This window comes from Diabrotica undecimpunctata, chromosome 7, assembly GCF_040954645.1.
Source record: "Diabrotica undecimpunctata isolate CICGRU chromosome 7, icDiaUnde3, whole genome shotgun sequence".
Classification (NCBI taxonomy): domain Eukaryota; kingdom Metazoa; phylum Arthropoda; class Insecta; order Coleoptera; family Chrysomelidae; genus Diabrotica; species Diabrotica undecimpunctata.
This window is the reverse complement of record NC_092809.1, coordinates 15,251,278-15,270,954: the sequence shown is the minus strand read 5'-3', so window position 1 is coordinate 15,270,954 and position 19,677 is coordinate 15,251,278. Positions and strand designations below refer to the sequence as shown.

The 19,677-nt window shown below is 32.6% G+C and overlaps 1 protein-coding gene across 1 annotated transcript in view; it reads right to left on the bottom strand.

Annotated features, from left to right (window-relative positions):
- LOC140446197 (synaptotagmin-15-like) overlaps positions 1–19,677 on the bottom strand; it is a 712,326-nt gene that overhangs the window by 280,406 nt on the left and 412,243 nt on the right. The window contains exons 4-5 of the mRNA XM_072538735.1: positions 17,598–17,778; positions 2,459–2,613 (exon numbers count right to left, since the gene is read on the bottom strand). Coding sequence (XP_072394836.1) covers positions 2,459–2,613; positions 17,598–17,778 — 336 coding nt within the window. The remainder of the gene's footprint in view (positions 1–2,458; positions 2,614–17,597; positions 17,779–19,677) is intronic.

Here is a 19,677-nt window from a genome sequence, read left to right as displayed (position 1 = left end):
ACGAAAACTTTGCGAGAAAACTTTATTTAGTTGCCGTTAAAGAATTGGAAAAAAACAAACAATTTAACAATAAATCGATTTATACAAGATAGTTCAACAAACCTTTTTTTTTCCAACGCTATACTAGTGAATAAAATAGTTTTAATGCTTTCAGATGCTGCGGCATATATGTTAAACGCTGCTGTTAACTTAAAGATTTTTTATCCTAATTTAATTTACTGCACTTGTGTAGCCCACGGGGTAAATAGAATTGCTGAAGAAATAAGAAATCTGTTTCCGTTGGTAAATAATTTTAAAAATTTTATGAAAAAAGTTTTTGTAAAGACTCCGTTGAGGGTGCAAATATATAAAGAAAGACTTTCCGGTGTTCCTTTGCCACCTAAACCAGTAATTACAAGGTGGGGAACCTGGCTCGAAGCAGTTTTTTTTTTACTTTGAACACTGCAGTGAAATAGAATTAGTTATGTCAGAATTTGATGATGATATTTCCGAAGCCATTCGAGAAGCAAAAAAAATATTAAAACATTCCAAATTGAAACAGGAACTCGCTTGTATCAATGACAATTATAAATTAATAGTTACCACAATTACCTTATTAGAAAAACAAGAGATAAATTTATGTGAGTCAGTAAAATTAATAGATAATTTAAAGACGAAAATTAAATCGGCACCTGGAAGTAACGGTAATTAATTTAAAAAAAAATGAAATATGTTTTCGACAAGAATAAATGCTTTTAGTTTTTATCTAATGTTGCTAAAGTTTTGAATGGGACATTTTCCGAGGAATTTCAAATTATGCCAGATTTATTATCCGCTCTGAAATAGGCTCCAATTACATCTGTCGATGTCGAACGTTCGTTTTTAATGTACAAAGAAGTGATCGAAGACATAGTTTTAAGACCGAAAATACTGAAAAACATTTAGTTGTTTCTATTAATGATAAAATTTTAAGTGGTTACAATGTTTAATTATTAATTTACAGTTATTTAGTTACTAGTTTATTTATACTAATGTTATAATTATGATGTGTAAATATACCTGCCTTAAGTTAATATTACGTTAATTCACTTTGTACAATAAATAATAAGTTATATTCCTTTATTGCCTATATTTTGCCTAAATGTTATTATTCCTGCCATTTTTAATAAAAATCTGTGCCTATATAGGCGCCTTTTTCTTTAATTTTTGTTGCCTATAAATCCGAGCTTTAGTGATAAATCGTATATCGGACAGACCGATCGAAGAATAAATGTTAGACGAGAAGAACATCGAAATGCCATTGAAAGGAGAGAAAAGACGTTCTTAGTTGCACAAAATGTCGCAAATACCGGACAAACAATAAACCCGAACCAAACGGCAATGCTAGCTAATATTAAAACGAAATGTCTGTGAACGAAAACCGCAAAATTAGAGAATCATTAAATCAGAGAAGTATTAAAGATAAGTCAAAAAGTTTATTTCAAAAATAAGGTGTTAAGTGCGTATAATCGGGAGTGGATTAATTCCAGTTCTAAATGCAGAACCATCAAAAGTGACATTTTTTTAAGTCCACAGCCAGAAGTAGAAGATGCCAAACTATTATTACACGTCTACGACTTGGACACTGTAGGTTTACTCATGCCTATCTCTTCTCAAATAGTGAACCTCCAAAATACGAAACATGCAATACAGTAGACAGTATAAGGCACTTCTTATAAGACTGTCCTAAATATGTAAATCAAAGACTTTATTACAATTTTCCAAACAACTTGAAAGCATAACTGGATAAAAATTTTGTTCCGGGAAATTTATTAGGTAACTTAAAATTTATAAACATGTTACAAAAAATTTAACTTAAATTTGATTAAAATTACTTAATTAATTTTTACAATAATGTCTAAATTGTTTACAAATTTTAATTTATTGTTACAATGATTGATTGTCACGAATGATTAATTTAATATTGTTACAAATGTTACAGAAATGGATGCAACTTTGTTTTTTTTTAATAAAGAATAATTGAAAAATTACAATTAACGTGTTTTAAGATTTTTTTAAAGTAGTCTGTTTGTGAAATAAGGAACTTATTCCATAGATTTGCATGATACTGTATAAAGTTATTACTCTAATATTAATGTAGAATGTAGAGTATATGCATGAAACTTATTTTATAGTTTATGGCACTTCATACCAACAAGTAAGTAATAAAACTTTTCTGAGATCGAAAATTTTTATTTTAAAATATATAGGCCAATAAAAGTGCAGAAATACATATAAAATGCCCGGGTTAACATACAAGGATGTCACGTTAGATATTTACGATGTCTTATATAAAATGCATAAATTTTTTCTAAACACAAACAGCCTTTAAAATAAAATTTAAAATGAGTAATAAAGAGGCAACGGAAGACGTTCTAACAATATCTAATATATGCGTATTTGAAATTTATATCTACCATATCATAAAGGTAAAACTTACTGAATGAGTTGGACCGGAAGTTATGCCCGACGGAAGGCAGCAACAATGAATCTGTTCCTAGTTCTGTTTCATACGGCGTTTCTTCTGAAGACAAAACTATGTCTCCCAAAGAATTACTGCGCAAAGGTGGTAGACTGAAGTGGATTTCTTTTGTCCTGAAAATTAAAATTAAAAATTAAAATGGGAGAAGTTCGTTTTACAATAAATGTAGGCGAAGCGAGATACGTTTGAAAGATTTGTTGTCATATTGCATAGTTTTGGATTAACTTTTTACTCTTTCAAAAATATGAGTATATGAGGGAATAATGTTGCCGAGGATGGAATAATTATACGAAGCCATGAATGAACTTAACATTTCCCATAAATTAATAAGGCTCGTAAAAACAACTATGAGTAAAGTGATCTGCAGAGTGCAAATACAAGGCGTATGTCACAAGCGTTTGAAACATATGCAGGGTTAAGGCAGGGAGACGCGCTGGAGTGCCTGCTCTTTAATATAGCGTTAGAAAAGACTATAAGAGATGCCGAGTTACACAATAGGGGAACAATCTTTAATAAATCAAGGCAGATTATGGCTTACGCTGACGATCTGGATTTGATCGCACGTACTACACGAGGACTTAAAGAGATGACTTCCACCTTCTTGACAGCCGCACAAAATATGGGCCTTAAAATAAACGAGGAAAAAACCAAAATGTTAGCATCTATTCCAAATAACAGAGATAGAGCTAGAAACGCCGAAGAAAACTTCAGTATAGACCAATATAATTTTGAGATAGTAAATAAGTTTACATATTTGGGTTCTCTCATAACAAACGATAATGACACATCTGAAGAAGTAAAACGGAGGGTACTGCTAGCAAACAAATGTTATTTTGGACCAAGCAAGCAGCTAAAAAACAGAAATTTAAGTCAGAAAACCAAACTAATAATATATAGAACACTCATCCTACCAGTGCTGACATATGGGTCAGAAACATGGACCATCTCCAAAACAGACGCAAATCTTCTGCTCGTCTTCGAAAGGAAGATACTAAGAAGAATAAGGGCGCATTCTGTGAGAATGGTATTTAGAGAAGGCGATATAATTTCGAATTGTACGAGAAGTATAAAAAAATAGTAAATGGTAGAGATGTAATATCCTTCATAAAAATAGGTAGGCTTAGATGGGCTGGACATGTGTCAAGAGCAAATGAAAATTACCCACCCAGACGAACTCTATTATCGGTCCCAGTGGGAAATAGGAGTAGAGGCAGACCACGACTGAGATGGAGGGACGGTGTGGACGAGGACGCAAGGAAAATCGGCGCGGCAAATTGGCAACGGTTTGAGATGAACAGAAACGACTGGCGAAATAGACTGGGGAAGGTCAAGGCTCAACTAGAGCTGTAGCACCACTGATGACGATAAATGTTGCCGACACTGTTTCTGGGTTTTTCAATTTCGTCCCTCGTATTAAACATGTCGATAAAACTAATACTTTTAACCTTTTTTTATCTGACCTGTCAGGCCTTACCCATAGGGCTTTTCAATTTGGGAGAAGGGCCCCTCAATCTTTTCCAATTTGGGACCGAGTCCCTCAGGTACTCTCACATATTGTGTTGTAGTCTTGGTAACCAGGACTACACATATCATGAACAGCGCTTCAATCATCTTTCAAAACGTCTAGAATTATAACCCAAAATCATGATCTCTAGGCCTCCTTACCCTTCGTGTCCTAAAAAGGAACAAGCTATTGTCATGCACTCCATTTCGAATACTATTCTTTGTAATATACTAAAGCAATTGGTAAAATTTTTCCCCAAAAAATATTGATGAAATGAAATCTGCATCCTTGTCACTTCTACTGACATCGTTAAATAATTATTGAAAAATACACGTCAAAATTGATTCCATCATCGTCCCTATCTGCCGGCTTATTTATACTGACAAAAGAATCTATATATATATATATATATGTATATATATATATATATATATATATATATATATATATATATATATATATATATATATATATATATATATATATATGTATATAGATGACAGCTAGAAGCAACTGTTATTTTTGTAAAATGCGGAACATCGGATGAATAATAAAATCCCTGAGTGCAGTCTTTTCTTCTAATTAAACATAAAAATACACGCTTTAAAATATTTTTATCCACTAACAGACTAGACTGTTTTCTTAACTCCTTAACTTGATCAAAAGAACTTCTATCTTCAGAAATTGAGTCCATTCTCGTTAATGACACATCCACCCCAGCTATCATTTTGGATTTATCCATCCCCCCCTCATTATAATAATTCAAAGCCCATATTGACAGTAGGACAAAAAAAAAGGATACTTTACCGATAGTCCTCCTGACATTCCTCTTATTCTCTTTTTATCCGTTCCTCTTGTCCCATCAACTTCTTTTCTCCCTTCGACATTCTCGATGGAACTCAAACCAGCCAAAAAAAAGGTCCAAATCTAGTCTTCGATCAATGAAACCTAATTGCACAGATATTCTCTTTACACAGATAATCCGGATAATTTTATACTTAATTCCACTCAACTTATTGCTTTTCTTCTGAACTATTTTGAATGTCCCACCCTATTACAAGAAGATTAAAAATTTTCCTTCAACATAGATAGTATTTAAAAGGACTTGTTATAGATCTACATAGTTGTCAAGAAACAATCACTAAAAACCGTATCACTATATGTAATCTTAAAAAAAGGTAAAACAACAGCCTACTTTCGATGACATACAAGATTATATAAGTGCCTCCTCCTTTAATCATTAATCATAATCCTCCTTTTTCTCTCGCGTTTATGCTTTGTTTTTTCTCTCTGTATATTTTCACTTCATCTTTTGTCTCATTTTCGTATTCAAGCTAATTCAGTGAAATTGCAATGGATTCTTCCCTCGGTTTAAGACAATCCAACAACTTACATCACAATTTAAACCAGACATTATATTCCTTTAAAAAACCAATGCAAAGAATTCCAAACTTCCTTATTAAAAACACTTCGAGAGGGTACCACTATATTGGGACTAATTGCGTAAGAGCCAGTGGAGGTACTTCTATATTTATTTCTTTCGACATTTTTTCATCACACCTTCTACGTTTTTCTAAATTAGAAGCCATAGCTATAACTTCACAATAAACTTATATATATATATATATATATATATATATATATATATATATATATATATATATATATATATTTAGGAATTCTACAGTATTCACTGTCTTCTCTCGCTCAACTGTTTCCATCCCTCTCTGTTGTTCCATTCTTCATCGTTTAGGCCTCCCTTACTCATGGCGTCATCTTACAATAAACTTACAATCTGTAATTTATACGTTCCTCCCAACTACCCTCTCAATGAGGAAGAACTGCTCAACATAATATTTGAACTACCTAGCCCCTACATACTTCTCGGGGATTTCAATGGTGATAATGACTGTGTTGTAAGGTTCCAATTACATATACGGTAGAGGTAAAATTGTCGACTACTGAGTTTTTCTACAACATTGATCTATGCTTTAGCGACCCAAAATTAGCTCCTACATCATCATAGCTTACATCTGATGCTCTCTTTCCTATTCTTTATAACTGACTTAGATGCATCAAATTTTCAAATATTGACAAAAAGTTTTGGCGCTTAAAAATTTGTAATATGTCTGATTTTAATATGTATGATTCCTACCTAATCTTTCTCTAACCGAGCGCTTAAAAAATTGGTATTCCTCGTGACATCAGATGTCCGGCCTATCTGTCAAACATGCCAGTGCTAACTAACAGTGAAACACAATCTTAGATAATGTTAACAATGTAGTGAAGTAAGACGACAGCTACATCTCAAGCCACATAGACAGAGCTCTTAGGTTTTTAGAAAAATATTTTTATATGACATAAATTGTACATGCTATTATACCTCTTGTAATGTTATTTGTAATTGCCCTTGTGCGAGTGGCCATAGTTACCGAGCCCGCAAATTTAAATAAAAAAAATTATTCATATTCATGCAAATACCTTATTTTAAATAAACAAATAATTGAACTAAATTAGATGTTATTAATTTAATATACAGAGTTTTATGTTTATTGTTGTATTTAACAAAGTTCTTCATTTATCATGTTAGACGCAGTTAAGACAAATGCGCTAATTTTCTTTCATGTCAGCAAACTGTTAGAAAATCTTAACTGCAATCTACTTCACGTCTGTATCTCGGCATAGGAAAAGAATATAAACTGGTAAACAGCATTTGCAACCACAAAGAGTTAAGCCGGGAGTTAAACTTTATCTTAAGAGCCAAGAAAATAATGGAGATCGCGAACGGAAAGTCTCTTTGCATACAAAAGAGCCCTTTCGTTCTACTTTTTTCTTGTATTATTCCAGAAAAACCTGTGTGGACGTGAAGGGATTAATCAGAAAGAATTGTTAGTCCATTTTAAATAAGATTTTACGCAGTAAAAATTATTTTTACAAATATTCTACATATTTTTTGTAAGTTGACGTTATGTTTGATTTAACTAATTAAAAATTCGCAGAAATTAGTGTAAGTTTTCCAATTAATGGTCAGAGTACTCATCAATATACCTCGCTCAAAAATAAAGAAAAAGACGATGTAAAAAAACCGTACAAAATGTAATAATAAGACTCTGGCATTTTTAAGTTTTTTAGTTACGAAAGATTTATTAAGAAATCTTACTATATATATATATATATATATATATATATATATATATATATATATATATATATATATATATATATATATATATCGTCGTCTTGGTAGTCAACTAGTCTAACCCAGAAATTTAACAAAATGCAAAATGAGCTACACAATTTTGTTCAGAATCCACTAAATAATATGATGGTCATTTATTCTAAGCCTCAAAAAATTTTCTGTGCCATATAATAAAAAATTGTTAATAATACCTAGCTAATTTGACAAAAGTGATGAAAAATTATATGCTGCATCGTTTTGTTTACCTCCAAAAGCAAATGAAATGACTTGATGATTAATTTTGATATATGAAATCTTTGTCTACACATGGCATATCATTTAAGCAAAATAAACAGCATGATAATAAGGAACGTGTATTTTTGAAAAATTCGCATTTTACTTACAAATGTTGAAAAAATTTAATAAAAACGATAAACTTAAAAAAACTACATACTAATAAAGTAATTCACTCACGTTTCAATAAACTGCGTACATAGGGAATCAATCAATCATTTTTACGACTTCCTAAAAGGGACTTTATTGTTACATTGTAAAATAATTTTAATGTCTACTATAGCTGTGTAAATTACACTACTAAAGCCAGCATTTGATTTTCAGGCCCAAAACAAAGTGAAACAGTAACTGACTTAACAGTATTGCAGAATATTCTGTCAGAGCGAAACGAGGACTTACAGAGTAAGTTGAAAGATCATTTAAATACCTATGGCTCGTTCAGTACTATGCCATTAACATTACTAAGACTAGCGTTTCATTTTCAGATCCAGAACAAAGTGAGACAGTAACTAACTTCACAGTATTGCAGAATGTTCTGCCAGAACATTAACATTACTAAGACTAGCGTTGATTTTCAGACCCAGAACAAAGTGAGACAGTAACTAACTTCACAGTATTGCAGAATGTTCTACCAAAACGAAACGAGGACTTTTAGAGTAAGTCAAAAACTCATTTCAATACCTATAGCTCGTTCAGAACTATGCTATTAACATTTATTAACATTAATAAGACTAGCGTTGATTTTCAGACCCAGAACAAAGTGAAACAGTAACTGACTTCACAGTATTGCAGAATGTTCTGTCAGAGCGAAACGAGGACTTACAGAGTAAGTTGAAAGTTCATTTCAATACCTATGGTTCGTTCAGTACTATGCCATTAACATTACTAAGACTAGCGTTTCATTTTCAGATCCAGAACAAAGTGAGACAGTAACTAACTTCACAGTATTGCAGAATGTTCTGCCAAAACATTAACATTACTAAGACTAGCGTTGATGTTCAGACCCAGAATAAAGTGAGACAGTAACTAACTTCACAGTATTGCAGAAAGTTCTACCAGAACGAAACGAGGACTTTTAGAGTAAGTTGAAAGCTCATTTCAATACCTATAGTTCGTTCAGAACTATGCTATTAACATTAATTAACATTAATAAGACTAGCATTGATCTATAGACCCAGAACAATGTGAAACAGCAACTGATTTCATAGTATTGCAGAATGTTCTGTCAGAACGAAACGAGGACTTTCAGAGTAGGTGGGAAGCTCATTTCAATAACTATAGTTTGTTCCCTACTATGCAATTAACATTACTAAGACCGTACTGATTTTCAGTCCCAGAACAACGCGAAAGGGTGACTGACTTTACAGAAGGTTTAAAAGGAGCAGATTCAGAAAAATCATTTATAAACCAAGAGCCTAGCGTATCACATACTATTTAATAGACATCACAGACTTCATTATCGTCATGTTATGTCTCCAACAGCGACAAAGACGACGAACCGTGTTCTCTAGAAACGAGAAGAATGTTGAGTCAGAACTACTGAAGAGAGCTCGACTAAAAAACGCAAAAGAAACCCAAAAGATTGGAAATGAAACAAGCAGAAAAAACTAAGGATGATGGGAAAAGAATTCGAAAACCGATCTGGAAGGAAAATACCTGCTAAACCGCTGAAACCAATCAACTGCAAATGCCATTATAAATGCAATGATAAAATATCCCACGAAAACATTAAGAAAGTCCTCGAAGAATACCTAAAAATGTGCAAAATGTGTGTCAAGTATGCCCGTGAAAAGGCGATATCAAGGTAAAGCAGAATCTAGACGAAATAACACATTAGCTTTCTGGAAACAGAATCCAAGTATGCAAAACATTTTTTTTTGCCACACTAAATATTTCTACTCAAAAAATTCGGACGGCACTATCAAAAAAGACGCCAGAAGGCACTACAGTACAGAGTCAGACCGGCGTGGTAAAAAGAAACCACTAAACAAAAAAACAGAACAAGTCAAAAATGTTATAAGAGAGCACATAAAATCACTTACAATCGTGGCCTCCCATTGTTGTAGGAGCAGCACTAAAAGACAGTACATACAATCTGGTTTAAGTTAAAATTGGTTGTACCTGGATTACGTACAATTTTGTAATGAAAAAATGTGCAACCTGAAAAGGCCAGTTGTTACAAGCTCATTTTTATATTAGAGTTCAATTATGGATTCTATAAGCCAAAAAAAGGCCAATTCAATTACTGTACACGGGTGAAAAATATGTTCCCAAATGATAAAATAGTAGATACAATCTACACGCAACAAGAAAAGATGAAGCCAGGAACTTATTAAATTCAATTGCTTTTGTGTTAACAAAATTTTTTCAAAATTATATTAAAATTTCAGAGAAACATTTACTAGATAAGGACATTTTGGTAGTAATTCTTTTTGAAATATGTTAGCAGCAATTTTATTAACCAAACTAATTTTATTTGCAGCTCTTGATAATAATTGTAAACACAATTGAAAGCTCGAGATAATAAATGATTAACCAATAGTCCCTTTTATTGACTCCAACACAAGTACTTCCTTTTTCTTATATATATACATATGAGATGATATATATATATATATATATATATATATATATATATATATATATATATATACTGAGATGATATTAAATATAGGAGAAAGCAAAATAGTGATTAAAGAAATAATTTATAAATTATATATTAGAGAATTTGTTTATTTTCATAATAATTATGATATTGTAAATATATTTGTGTGCACCATCTTTGTAGGCAACCAAGTATACACTAAAGTATAGTTGGTTATGGATTTAAAATAGTGTCATTTATTAATTTAAAGTGTGTAATTTGTATTCTGATCTGAAAAGCCTAAATTTCCATAAAATTCTCGATATAATTTTAGTTATAATAGTAGTTTTCTAGATATAATAGAAAAGAATTATCTAGAAATATAAAAACGGGATATCAATAGAAAGAATTTAACCTTTGTTCGCAGTAGAATCTTCGCGAACATGGTAATGTCTATGAAATAGAAGGATTCGAACATATTTTATTTCAAGAACATTCGTGAACAGAAAAAATGAGATAAATATGATGTGATTTGGATTCAAAATGGTCAGAAGGTCAGTCGGTCAGTTGGTCAGAGGTCAGTCTGTCAGTTGATCAGATTTTCAATATAGTCAGTCAGTCAGTTGGTGAGATGTTCAATATAGTAAGTTCAGTAAGTTCAGAATAGTTCAGTCAAGATACACGGTTATCAGTGAATCATTATATTAGATGAAGATTAAGAAACAGAATAAAGAGAATATTATTGAAGATTAAAAATTATGTTATGTATATTGTGATTGGAGAATGGAAGAAGAGTATTAATTGAATATTAAAATTATATAATAGATATGGTAATTGGAGATTGGAAGAGAAAAAAAGATTATTAGAAAGAAGAATACATAGAAAAGAAGAAAGAACAATATTTTACTGATTTATAAATACTATTTAGAAGAAAAATATTCTAAAATGGTGGAAGCTGATAATTAAAACATTGTGGTGTATTTGGCAAGACAAGTTTACAAAAGAAAGATAACCGAGGCTGACAACGAAGACATTGAGTGGTGATTAAAATCTTTTGGAGAACAGTTTCATTTAGGCATTCAGTGACAGAAAGGTACCAAATTTTGTTAATATAATTTAATTAGTGTCATAATAGTAATAGTAACATAATTTAATTAGTGTCATAAGAATTTCAATTTAAAGATAGTTGTTTTAAATTTACATTGTCTATATTAGTTATATATGTGTGTTTTATAACAGATATAATAAAGATAATTTCAAAAAGTACTTACAAACTAATTCTTTGAGAACCGCGATAAAAGCCCTATATATATGTTATTTAAAAACACTCATTGCTCATAAAACTATTCACAAACAAAACATCATTACAATATATTGATACCGGCATGTGATATCTCGTACCCATATCGCTATACGTTCATTATTAACGAAGATAAGGTTTAGTGTCATTTTGGTAGTCGCCTTTTTTGTTTTTTCTGTCATAATATAATGATATAAACTAAAAATTGAATTAGGTATTTCAAAAAAAATTATAATTAATCTACTGTACAAAATGTGTTTAATGTTATTTATATTAAATAAGTACCTCTTTGTTATGAAGTTATATGAAAGGTTCGATCTGTTGAAACAAAGACATACCTGTGTCTTTTGCCAAAAGAAACTTTTTAAAGATATATAATTCATCATCTAAACAATCAATTTTTTCTTTGTAAATGTTAAAGTGCCTTTCATGTATAAGTTCATTTTTGGATTAAATCTAACTTAAAGAAAACTGAAATTTACAAATAAAATGGACTTTTAATTAATTAATTTATTTAAATTTTTATTAATCGCATGGGATGACACTTATATTGAATTTTGAAGTTCGAGAATGGTTCAGAATCAAATGTAAGTGTCCATATTTTATTTTCTGTTTGTTTTACTATACTTTATTGACAGATACACTTTAAATTTTTTACTTTTCATTTAATGTCTGTATTTTGTTAGTTACTTTTCATGTAGTTTATATTTTAAACCTGCTTAGGGTAAATATATTATGACTAGAAACAAACTGATCGGGAGTAGTGAATCCATGTCAAGAACCGCTATTCCATGACGCTACTTGTGACGACTGCATTTTGTGGCGCCAGTTCCGTGACGCTCGCCTAAGCATTTTACTATAGAGAAAATAACTATACGACATACTCATTTTTTTTATACGACATACTCATAGTACGTAATGTATATATAGAGACGTATTCGTATAGTTCGTACTTGTATGATAACTAATAAAGCAAGCGTTTTAAATCTTTTATATTTCTCGTCTCGCTTTTTAAGTTAACGCCTAGGTTTTTAGAAAATCTCATCGTTAAGATACAACAGGAAAATATTTAGACCCTATTCTTTTTTTTTACTAAATAAACAAGGGACTACATTATGTTGCTGAAAGTAATGAGAGTGTGCACTTACAAAAACTGTAGGGGATATCCATTTTGCATCGTCGCTCACACCAATATGCTCGACGAATTTTGTTCCTCTCTGTCGTTATATTTTCTCCGGTTTCGTTTTAGAAAAGTGTAGGACGGTAAAATGAGGAAAAGTGTCAGCTCCAGTACCTCTCAAAATATTAAATAAATATGTTTAAAATTATTTAGTACCTAAGTAGATACGGAGGATGAAAATTATATTTGTCTAAATACAACTAATTATTATTTACTACCGGTATTATTTTGGTGTACTGTAACTGTCAGGGAAATTATCGTATGGGTCTCAATTTTATTTAAAAACAAGTTGCTTGTAATGAACCTTATGAGAGTTAATAGCGTTAATGTTTGGAAATATAACCACAAATCAAATTTTCTACGAATAGTTGCTAAACAGTAGCTTTAGGAACTGGAATCTTTACCTTTTTGTTTTTTAACCGGAACTGTGTTTAGCAAATTAAATTTCGGCACCGTGGTTATAAAGACACAATAACTAAATTAAAGTAAAGTTCGTGGTAACCTTTTTTAATTACTTTGGTACTCAATACAATTCAGCAGGTGGACAAATATATGACCTTGAAATTGCCAGAGATCCAGCAACTGTCGAGCTCTTCTTGGTAATACACAGCCTGTTTTCCTCTTTAAAATTTAAACACTGACTTTACACTTAATATCAATAGAACAAGTGAAAGAAGCAGTTAAGGGAATGAAATTAAAAAAATCCCCAGGCCCAGGCGGAATACATCCAGAGTTGATTAGATATGGATCATCAAAACTGTTTGAAATGATCCGAAAATTATTCGAAAGATGCTTAAACGGAGAAGAAGTTCCAGAAGAATAGAGACAATCGTATATCTCTCCAATACACAAGAAAGGCACAAAGATGGATCCTAAAAACTATAGAGGGATCGCAGTGATTGCTACTATAGGCCGACTATACTCAAAAGTACTACGAAACCTGATAGAAAATGATATTAAAGACAAACAACCCGAAGAACAAGCGGGATTTAGGGCCGGACGCTCCACTATGGATAATATTTTCACATTAAAAATTGCAATGGAAAAACGAGTGCAGAGAAATAGAGAAACTCATATAGCTTTAATAGATTTGGAAAAAGCATATGACAGTGAACCGATCTCCCAACTATGGATAGAAATGGGTAACTTGAAAATAAACCCAATTCTTATTAACGCTACTCAAAAATATTACGAACAAAACTTTGCAATAATTAAAATGGGACAAGAAATCACCTCTCCTTTTCAAACAACAAAGGGACTTAGACAAGGCTGCTGTCTGTCACCCACCTTATTTAAAATCTATTTGGACAGATCATTAGTGAAATGGGTAAAAAAAATGTAGAAACATGGGAATAACGGTGGAAGAAAACAAGCTATATACACTTTTCTTTGCGGATGACCAGGTAGTAATTGCCGAAGACAGCTACGATCTTAGATATGGTAAGAAAACTGCAAGAAGAATATGAGGTGGCAGGTCTAAACATGAATATGACAAAATCTGAATATCTCTCAGTGGGAACAGATGAAATATGTGACCTAGTCTTGGAAGACCACAAAATCAAAGGCGTGCAATCCTGCAAATATTTGGGGGTCATTTTCAACAAGAAGGGAAATAGCGCAGATGAAATCAGGGAAAGAATAAACAAGGGCAGAGCAGCGACCCATGCCTTAAACTCTCTTCTCTGGCAAAAAACAATTCGACGAGAAACCAAAAAACACATTTACGGTAGTATAGTCTAAAGTATTACACTTTACGGTTCGGAAGTATGGGACGTCACCAAAGCTAATAGAAACAAACTTATGACGACAGAAATGGATTATCTGAGACGAAGCTGCGGTAGATCGAAACTGGAGAGAGTTAGAAACGAACAAATAAGAAACGAAATAAAAATGGAGAGAAATATCAATGATGACATAGAAAGAAAACAATTAATCTGGTTCGGACATGTTAAAAGAATGCCAGAGTTCACATGGCCTAGAAGAATACTGGAATAGATCCCTCCTGAAAGAAGAAAGAGAGGACGACCACGGAGAAGTTGGCGCAACGATATTGATGAAGCAATGGCGGCAAGAGACTTAGAAGAGGCAACTGCATATGACAGAAAAAGATGGAAATTGGGGGCGGAGAAGCGGCGACAGCCGTAATAAATCCATTATTATATATATACTTTACACTTATAATAAATCTCAGAAGATTTATAGAATAAATCTCTATTTAGTTTTGAGATTGATATGATATTATTATGACTATATATGTCTTAATAAAATTATTTGTAGTAAGAATATTGCACTCAACAAAATCAAACAAATCGCCAGAGAAAACATGTCTTGCCCCATAAAAGATCCACTCAGAAGTGAAATTTTTCTAGTTGTAAGCTTCCACTTCGAACAAATGGACAAAAAATTTCTAACCTTATCAAATACCATTAATTTAAAAGAGGCACTAAAGCCCGCCACCCACGTTTCAATGGTTCAGTACGATTTTGTCGAATGCAATTGCAGTACAATAATGTTGAAAATCGGATAAGAACAAATGTACCGATTTTGCAGTATGAGTCAAATCAAAAACATGTAACATACTTTTATAGGCTCTTACTCTTTGTATAAACGAAAAAAATACAAGAAACGTAGGTAGTGGTGCAAAGATTGGTTGCTGAAAAGACATACGTACTGTCACTTACATTTATTAGAAGAATTGCGATTATATCCAAATAATTTTAACTCCCTGCTCGAAAATTATTCATTTCCTTTTTTACCAACTCTTCATTAGTATCTGCTTTCTTCTTCTACTACTACGACACTATAGCCCAAATTGAGTTTGGCCTCCTTTATTTTTTACCTCCACCCTTGTTTTTCTGTGGCTGATCTTCTCCATACACGGACTCCTAAAAGGGCTTGTGCGTCGCTGTTTACTGTATCTTTCCAGCGCTTTTTTGGCTTCCTAACCGGTCTCTTTCCCTGCATTTAATGCTCTTTTTTGTAGCCTATCCTCTCCCATTCTTATCGCATGTGTGGCCTATTGCAATATTTGTATTTTAATGAAGTCTAACAGTGGTGCTTCCTTATAAAGTTGATAAAGCTCGTTGTTGTATCGACTTCTGAAGATTATGTTTTCCCTCACGGGTCCTAGTATTCTCCTCAGTATTTTCCTTTCAAATGTGTTGAGTTTGCTTTTGGATATTTCATTCAGGACCCTTGCTTCACTGCCATATTGCTATTGGTCGAATTAAGGTTTTATAGATTCTGATCTTTGTATTTCGGTGGATATTTTTAGACCGAAATATATAAGAGAGGGCACAATAAGCTCTGTTTGTCTGCGTTGTTCTCTTCCGTATTTCTTCATCTTCTGATCCATCGGCAAATATTTCTACTCCCAAGTATGTGAACTTTCCAAACGTTTTAATGCCATCTTCATGTATAATGCTTTGTGGGACTGGGTGATTCTCGTCTGTATCATTATTTTTGTTTTTTCTGTGTTAATTTCCAGACCTAGCATTTCTGTTTGTGTTTTTAATTCTGCGTATGTTTCCTGTGCTCCTGTTAATGTTCTACTCATAATATTAATATCATAAGCATAAGCGGCCAGTTGAACCGTTCGATTGGTCAGTATGTTTCCTCGTCCAGTTTGCGTTTGCCTAACCGCATACTCCAGTGTCAGGTTAAAAAGTTGGCGCCAGCAAATCTCTCTGCTTTAGTCCCTGCGAAATTTTTAAAAAGTTTGTCCGGTGGTTTTGTATTCGTACAAATGTCTGAGTTTTATCCATTGTGGCCTTAATGAGTCTAATTAGCTTGTGTAGTATTGCCAATTCAGCCAATATATTGTAGAGTTTGTTTCTTTTGACTGAGTCGTATGCCTGTTTGAAGTCTACAAACACGTTGTGAACATCAATGTCATGTTCCCATGATTTACTCAAGATCTGTTTGACTGTAAATATTTGATCCAGTGTCGATCTTTCCCGTCTGATACTCTCCAATAATATTTTCTTGGTTGGAGCCACTGGTTTATAATATACGTGAGGACTTTATATGCTGTACATAGTAGAGAAATTCCACGGTAGTTTTTGCACTGGAGTTTGTCTCTTTTTTTATAGATCGGGCATACTATACTTTTCTTCCAGTCGTAGGGTATTAGTTACTCTTCTTGTCATATGTCTTTGATGAGCGCGTGGATGTGACTTGCTAGGTGGTCGCCACTTACTTATACAATTCTGCTGGTATTTCGTCAACTCACAGGGCTTTATTGTTTTATTGGGCCTTAATAATTTCGAGAAATTTCTCTATGGTTGGAGCTTCTACTCCACTCTCTACTTTATTCTCTTCTAGATAGTTCGTACCCATTTCATCTTCCATGTCTACTTGTGTACCAAGTAGGGCCTGAAAATAATGCTTCTAGGTTTCTGTGACTTTTTGTTGGTCACTGATTATTTGCCCACTTTTATCTTTACATAGACTTATTTGAGGTCTATACCTACTTTTTATCTGTATCTGCTTTCATTTTTTGAAATTTACTACCCAAAATATTCACAGATTAGTTTCTAGTGGTTTTATCGTGATAGCAATTTTCGACATATGATATCGATTTTATTTTCCAAGACACTCAATCAAAAGTCAAAATTTACCAGCAAATGATTTTTTTGCAGTCGTACCCTGTCGTACTTCTACAGACTAACTTGTTTGTCTGCCGTCAAATCGCGCCAATTTTGTCGAATGGTGGAAATACACGATCAAATTACGTTCAATTTTGTAGCATTCAACAAAATCGTACCGCGACGTTGGAACGTGAGTAGCGGGTTTAAGATTTATGGGAGAAAGTATGTATATATAATCGGCGTTTTCAAGATACTTCCTGCTGTTTTAGCAGGATACAATATCCTATAGTTCTCAACGTGCGACGAAAATCGTAGTACTCTTTTAAAAATTAGTAAAAAACAGTAAAAAAGTTTGAAAAAACACAAGTGGCGCTGTATGTTGGAGAATAAAATAATTTAAAAAATTTTAAAAATGTTACAATGTATCACACTGTATATAAGTCAGAAGTAACAAAAGCATAAACTTACAAAAATTGAGGGGGCGATCCGCTTTGTTTCGTTGGATACACCAATATGCTCGACGAATTTTGCTTCTCTTCGTCATTACATTTTCCCCGATTTCTTCTTAGAAATGCGTAAATCATTAGTACGGTGAGAATGAGTAGTCCACACGCCGCTCCCAAGGCTAATGAATATGGGTAGAACAGACCTGGAAATAAAGTTAAATCTATTTATATTTGCAGAAACTTCGGTACATAATTTCAGCAGAAATTTGTGCTGGTTATGTGTAAATAGAACTTTGAGTGGGTAGAAAACCGTGCCCACATATATTAAATGAAAACCTGCTTAAAATGTTGGTAAAAATTAAATTATATAAACACGTAGGCAAAATTATGTAAGCACTATTTACTAAAACAAATTTTTTCTGGCTAACAGAAGAAAAATAAATATTTGAAAAGTGGCAAACGTCTATAAGATCACTTAGAAAAATTCACAGTGGTTGGCTGTATACAACTTACAATACGTATGTCACAAATCATAACCATTGGTTTAATATATAATAAAGCAGGTGCAAATCCTTGCCTATGCTGATGATACCAATATTGTTGGGAGAACTAAAAACGCTGTACGAGAGGCGTATGTAGCATTAGAAGAATCAGCTACAAAAATGGGTTTAATAATAAACACCAACAAAATAAAGTATATGAAAATAAGAACGCAACCACCAATTCCTTCTTAACACTAAAAGTAATACTATCGCAGCAATAAACCGCAGAATTTACACGACCAACGCATGCTATTTTGGGCTCAATCTTCTTCTTTTTAATTTCGCAATTATATCGAGAAATACAAAAATAAAACCCTTAACTCTTAATATATGGTTCAAAGACCTGGGCTCTAACAAAAAGGACCGGAAACATGTTGGAATATCTTGAATGAAAAGCACTAGGGGGAATCTATAGAGCAGTGAATGGCAATGTAGTGTGAAGAAGACGATATAACTTTCAACTTTATAGAATATATCAGGAACCAGATATCGTAAAATATATTAAGATTATAGCATGTATAAATTCCTTATAACCATCGAATATTCAATATACACAATTTATTTGGTACGCCCCTGGGCTATGTATAAAATTCCTTTGAGTTTTTGTTTATAGTGTGACGTAAGCGTCTGGACACATCGAAGAAAAATTCCACTGCAATTTAACTGCGTAGTAAAATAATTCATATTTTACGTTTTAATTCTGCAATTTTCAAACCCAAGCAATGAATCAAGGTCGAAGTCCCCTGAGAAGCGTCGTTGAAAAGAATTCCGATTGGCTAATCCCTTTGACTGATAGGTGGGGTAAAGAGGGCGAGAGGAAGCTGGTACAGAAACTGAAGCAAGGTCAAATTCATGTTGGTTTAAGATCTTGACAGGAAAAGAGCAGGGGTGTGTAATATTCAAAAAACCGGCAGATTTTGTTTGTGAAACACAGGCAATGTGGCAAGTTTTGCTGAATTATATGTGTTGTATTGTGTCCTAAATGGAAGATTTGTAAGGTGTTACAACGATATAAGGGATTCACATGTTTTCAGGAAGTTTTGAAAAGCAGAACTTTGAAGATTGCATTCCAGATCATTTTGCAGCTTGTGAGACGCATTTGTTTGTTTAGCAGTGTTTTTGAGTCAAGTTCCAACCCCAAAATTTTTAAAGGATGTATAATACTTATTTAAAATTTTTAAAGTAAAAATAGACATTTTTCATCAATATAATTGCTTTTGTGACAAGTTAAAAAAATTGTAATAAATAAAATTATAAATTTTAGGAGTTTAGCTGTCATATTAATTATTCTTATAAAGTTTTAAAATTTAATCTTGACTTATGACAGTTAGCGTAATTTTCTTCGGACATTGGTACATACCTAACCATAAATTTGGAGTTTGTTTTGTTTTGTTTTTAAAAAAAGGTTGACGTTAATGTAAACTGCATTGAAAGATCAGGATGATTTCAATTTATTAATAATTTAAGTTCTTATAGTGTTCCCAACGTCTAGAGTTGTAAACCGATAGCACCATTGTAAGTCGTTTTTTTGTATTTTATTATTATTTGTATTTGTAACTG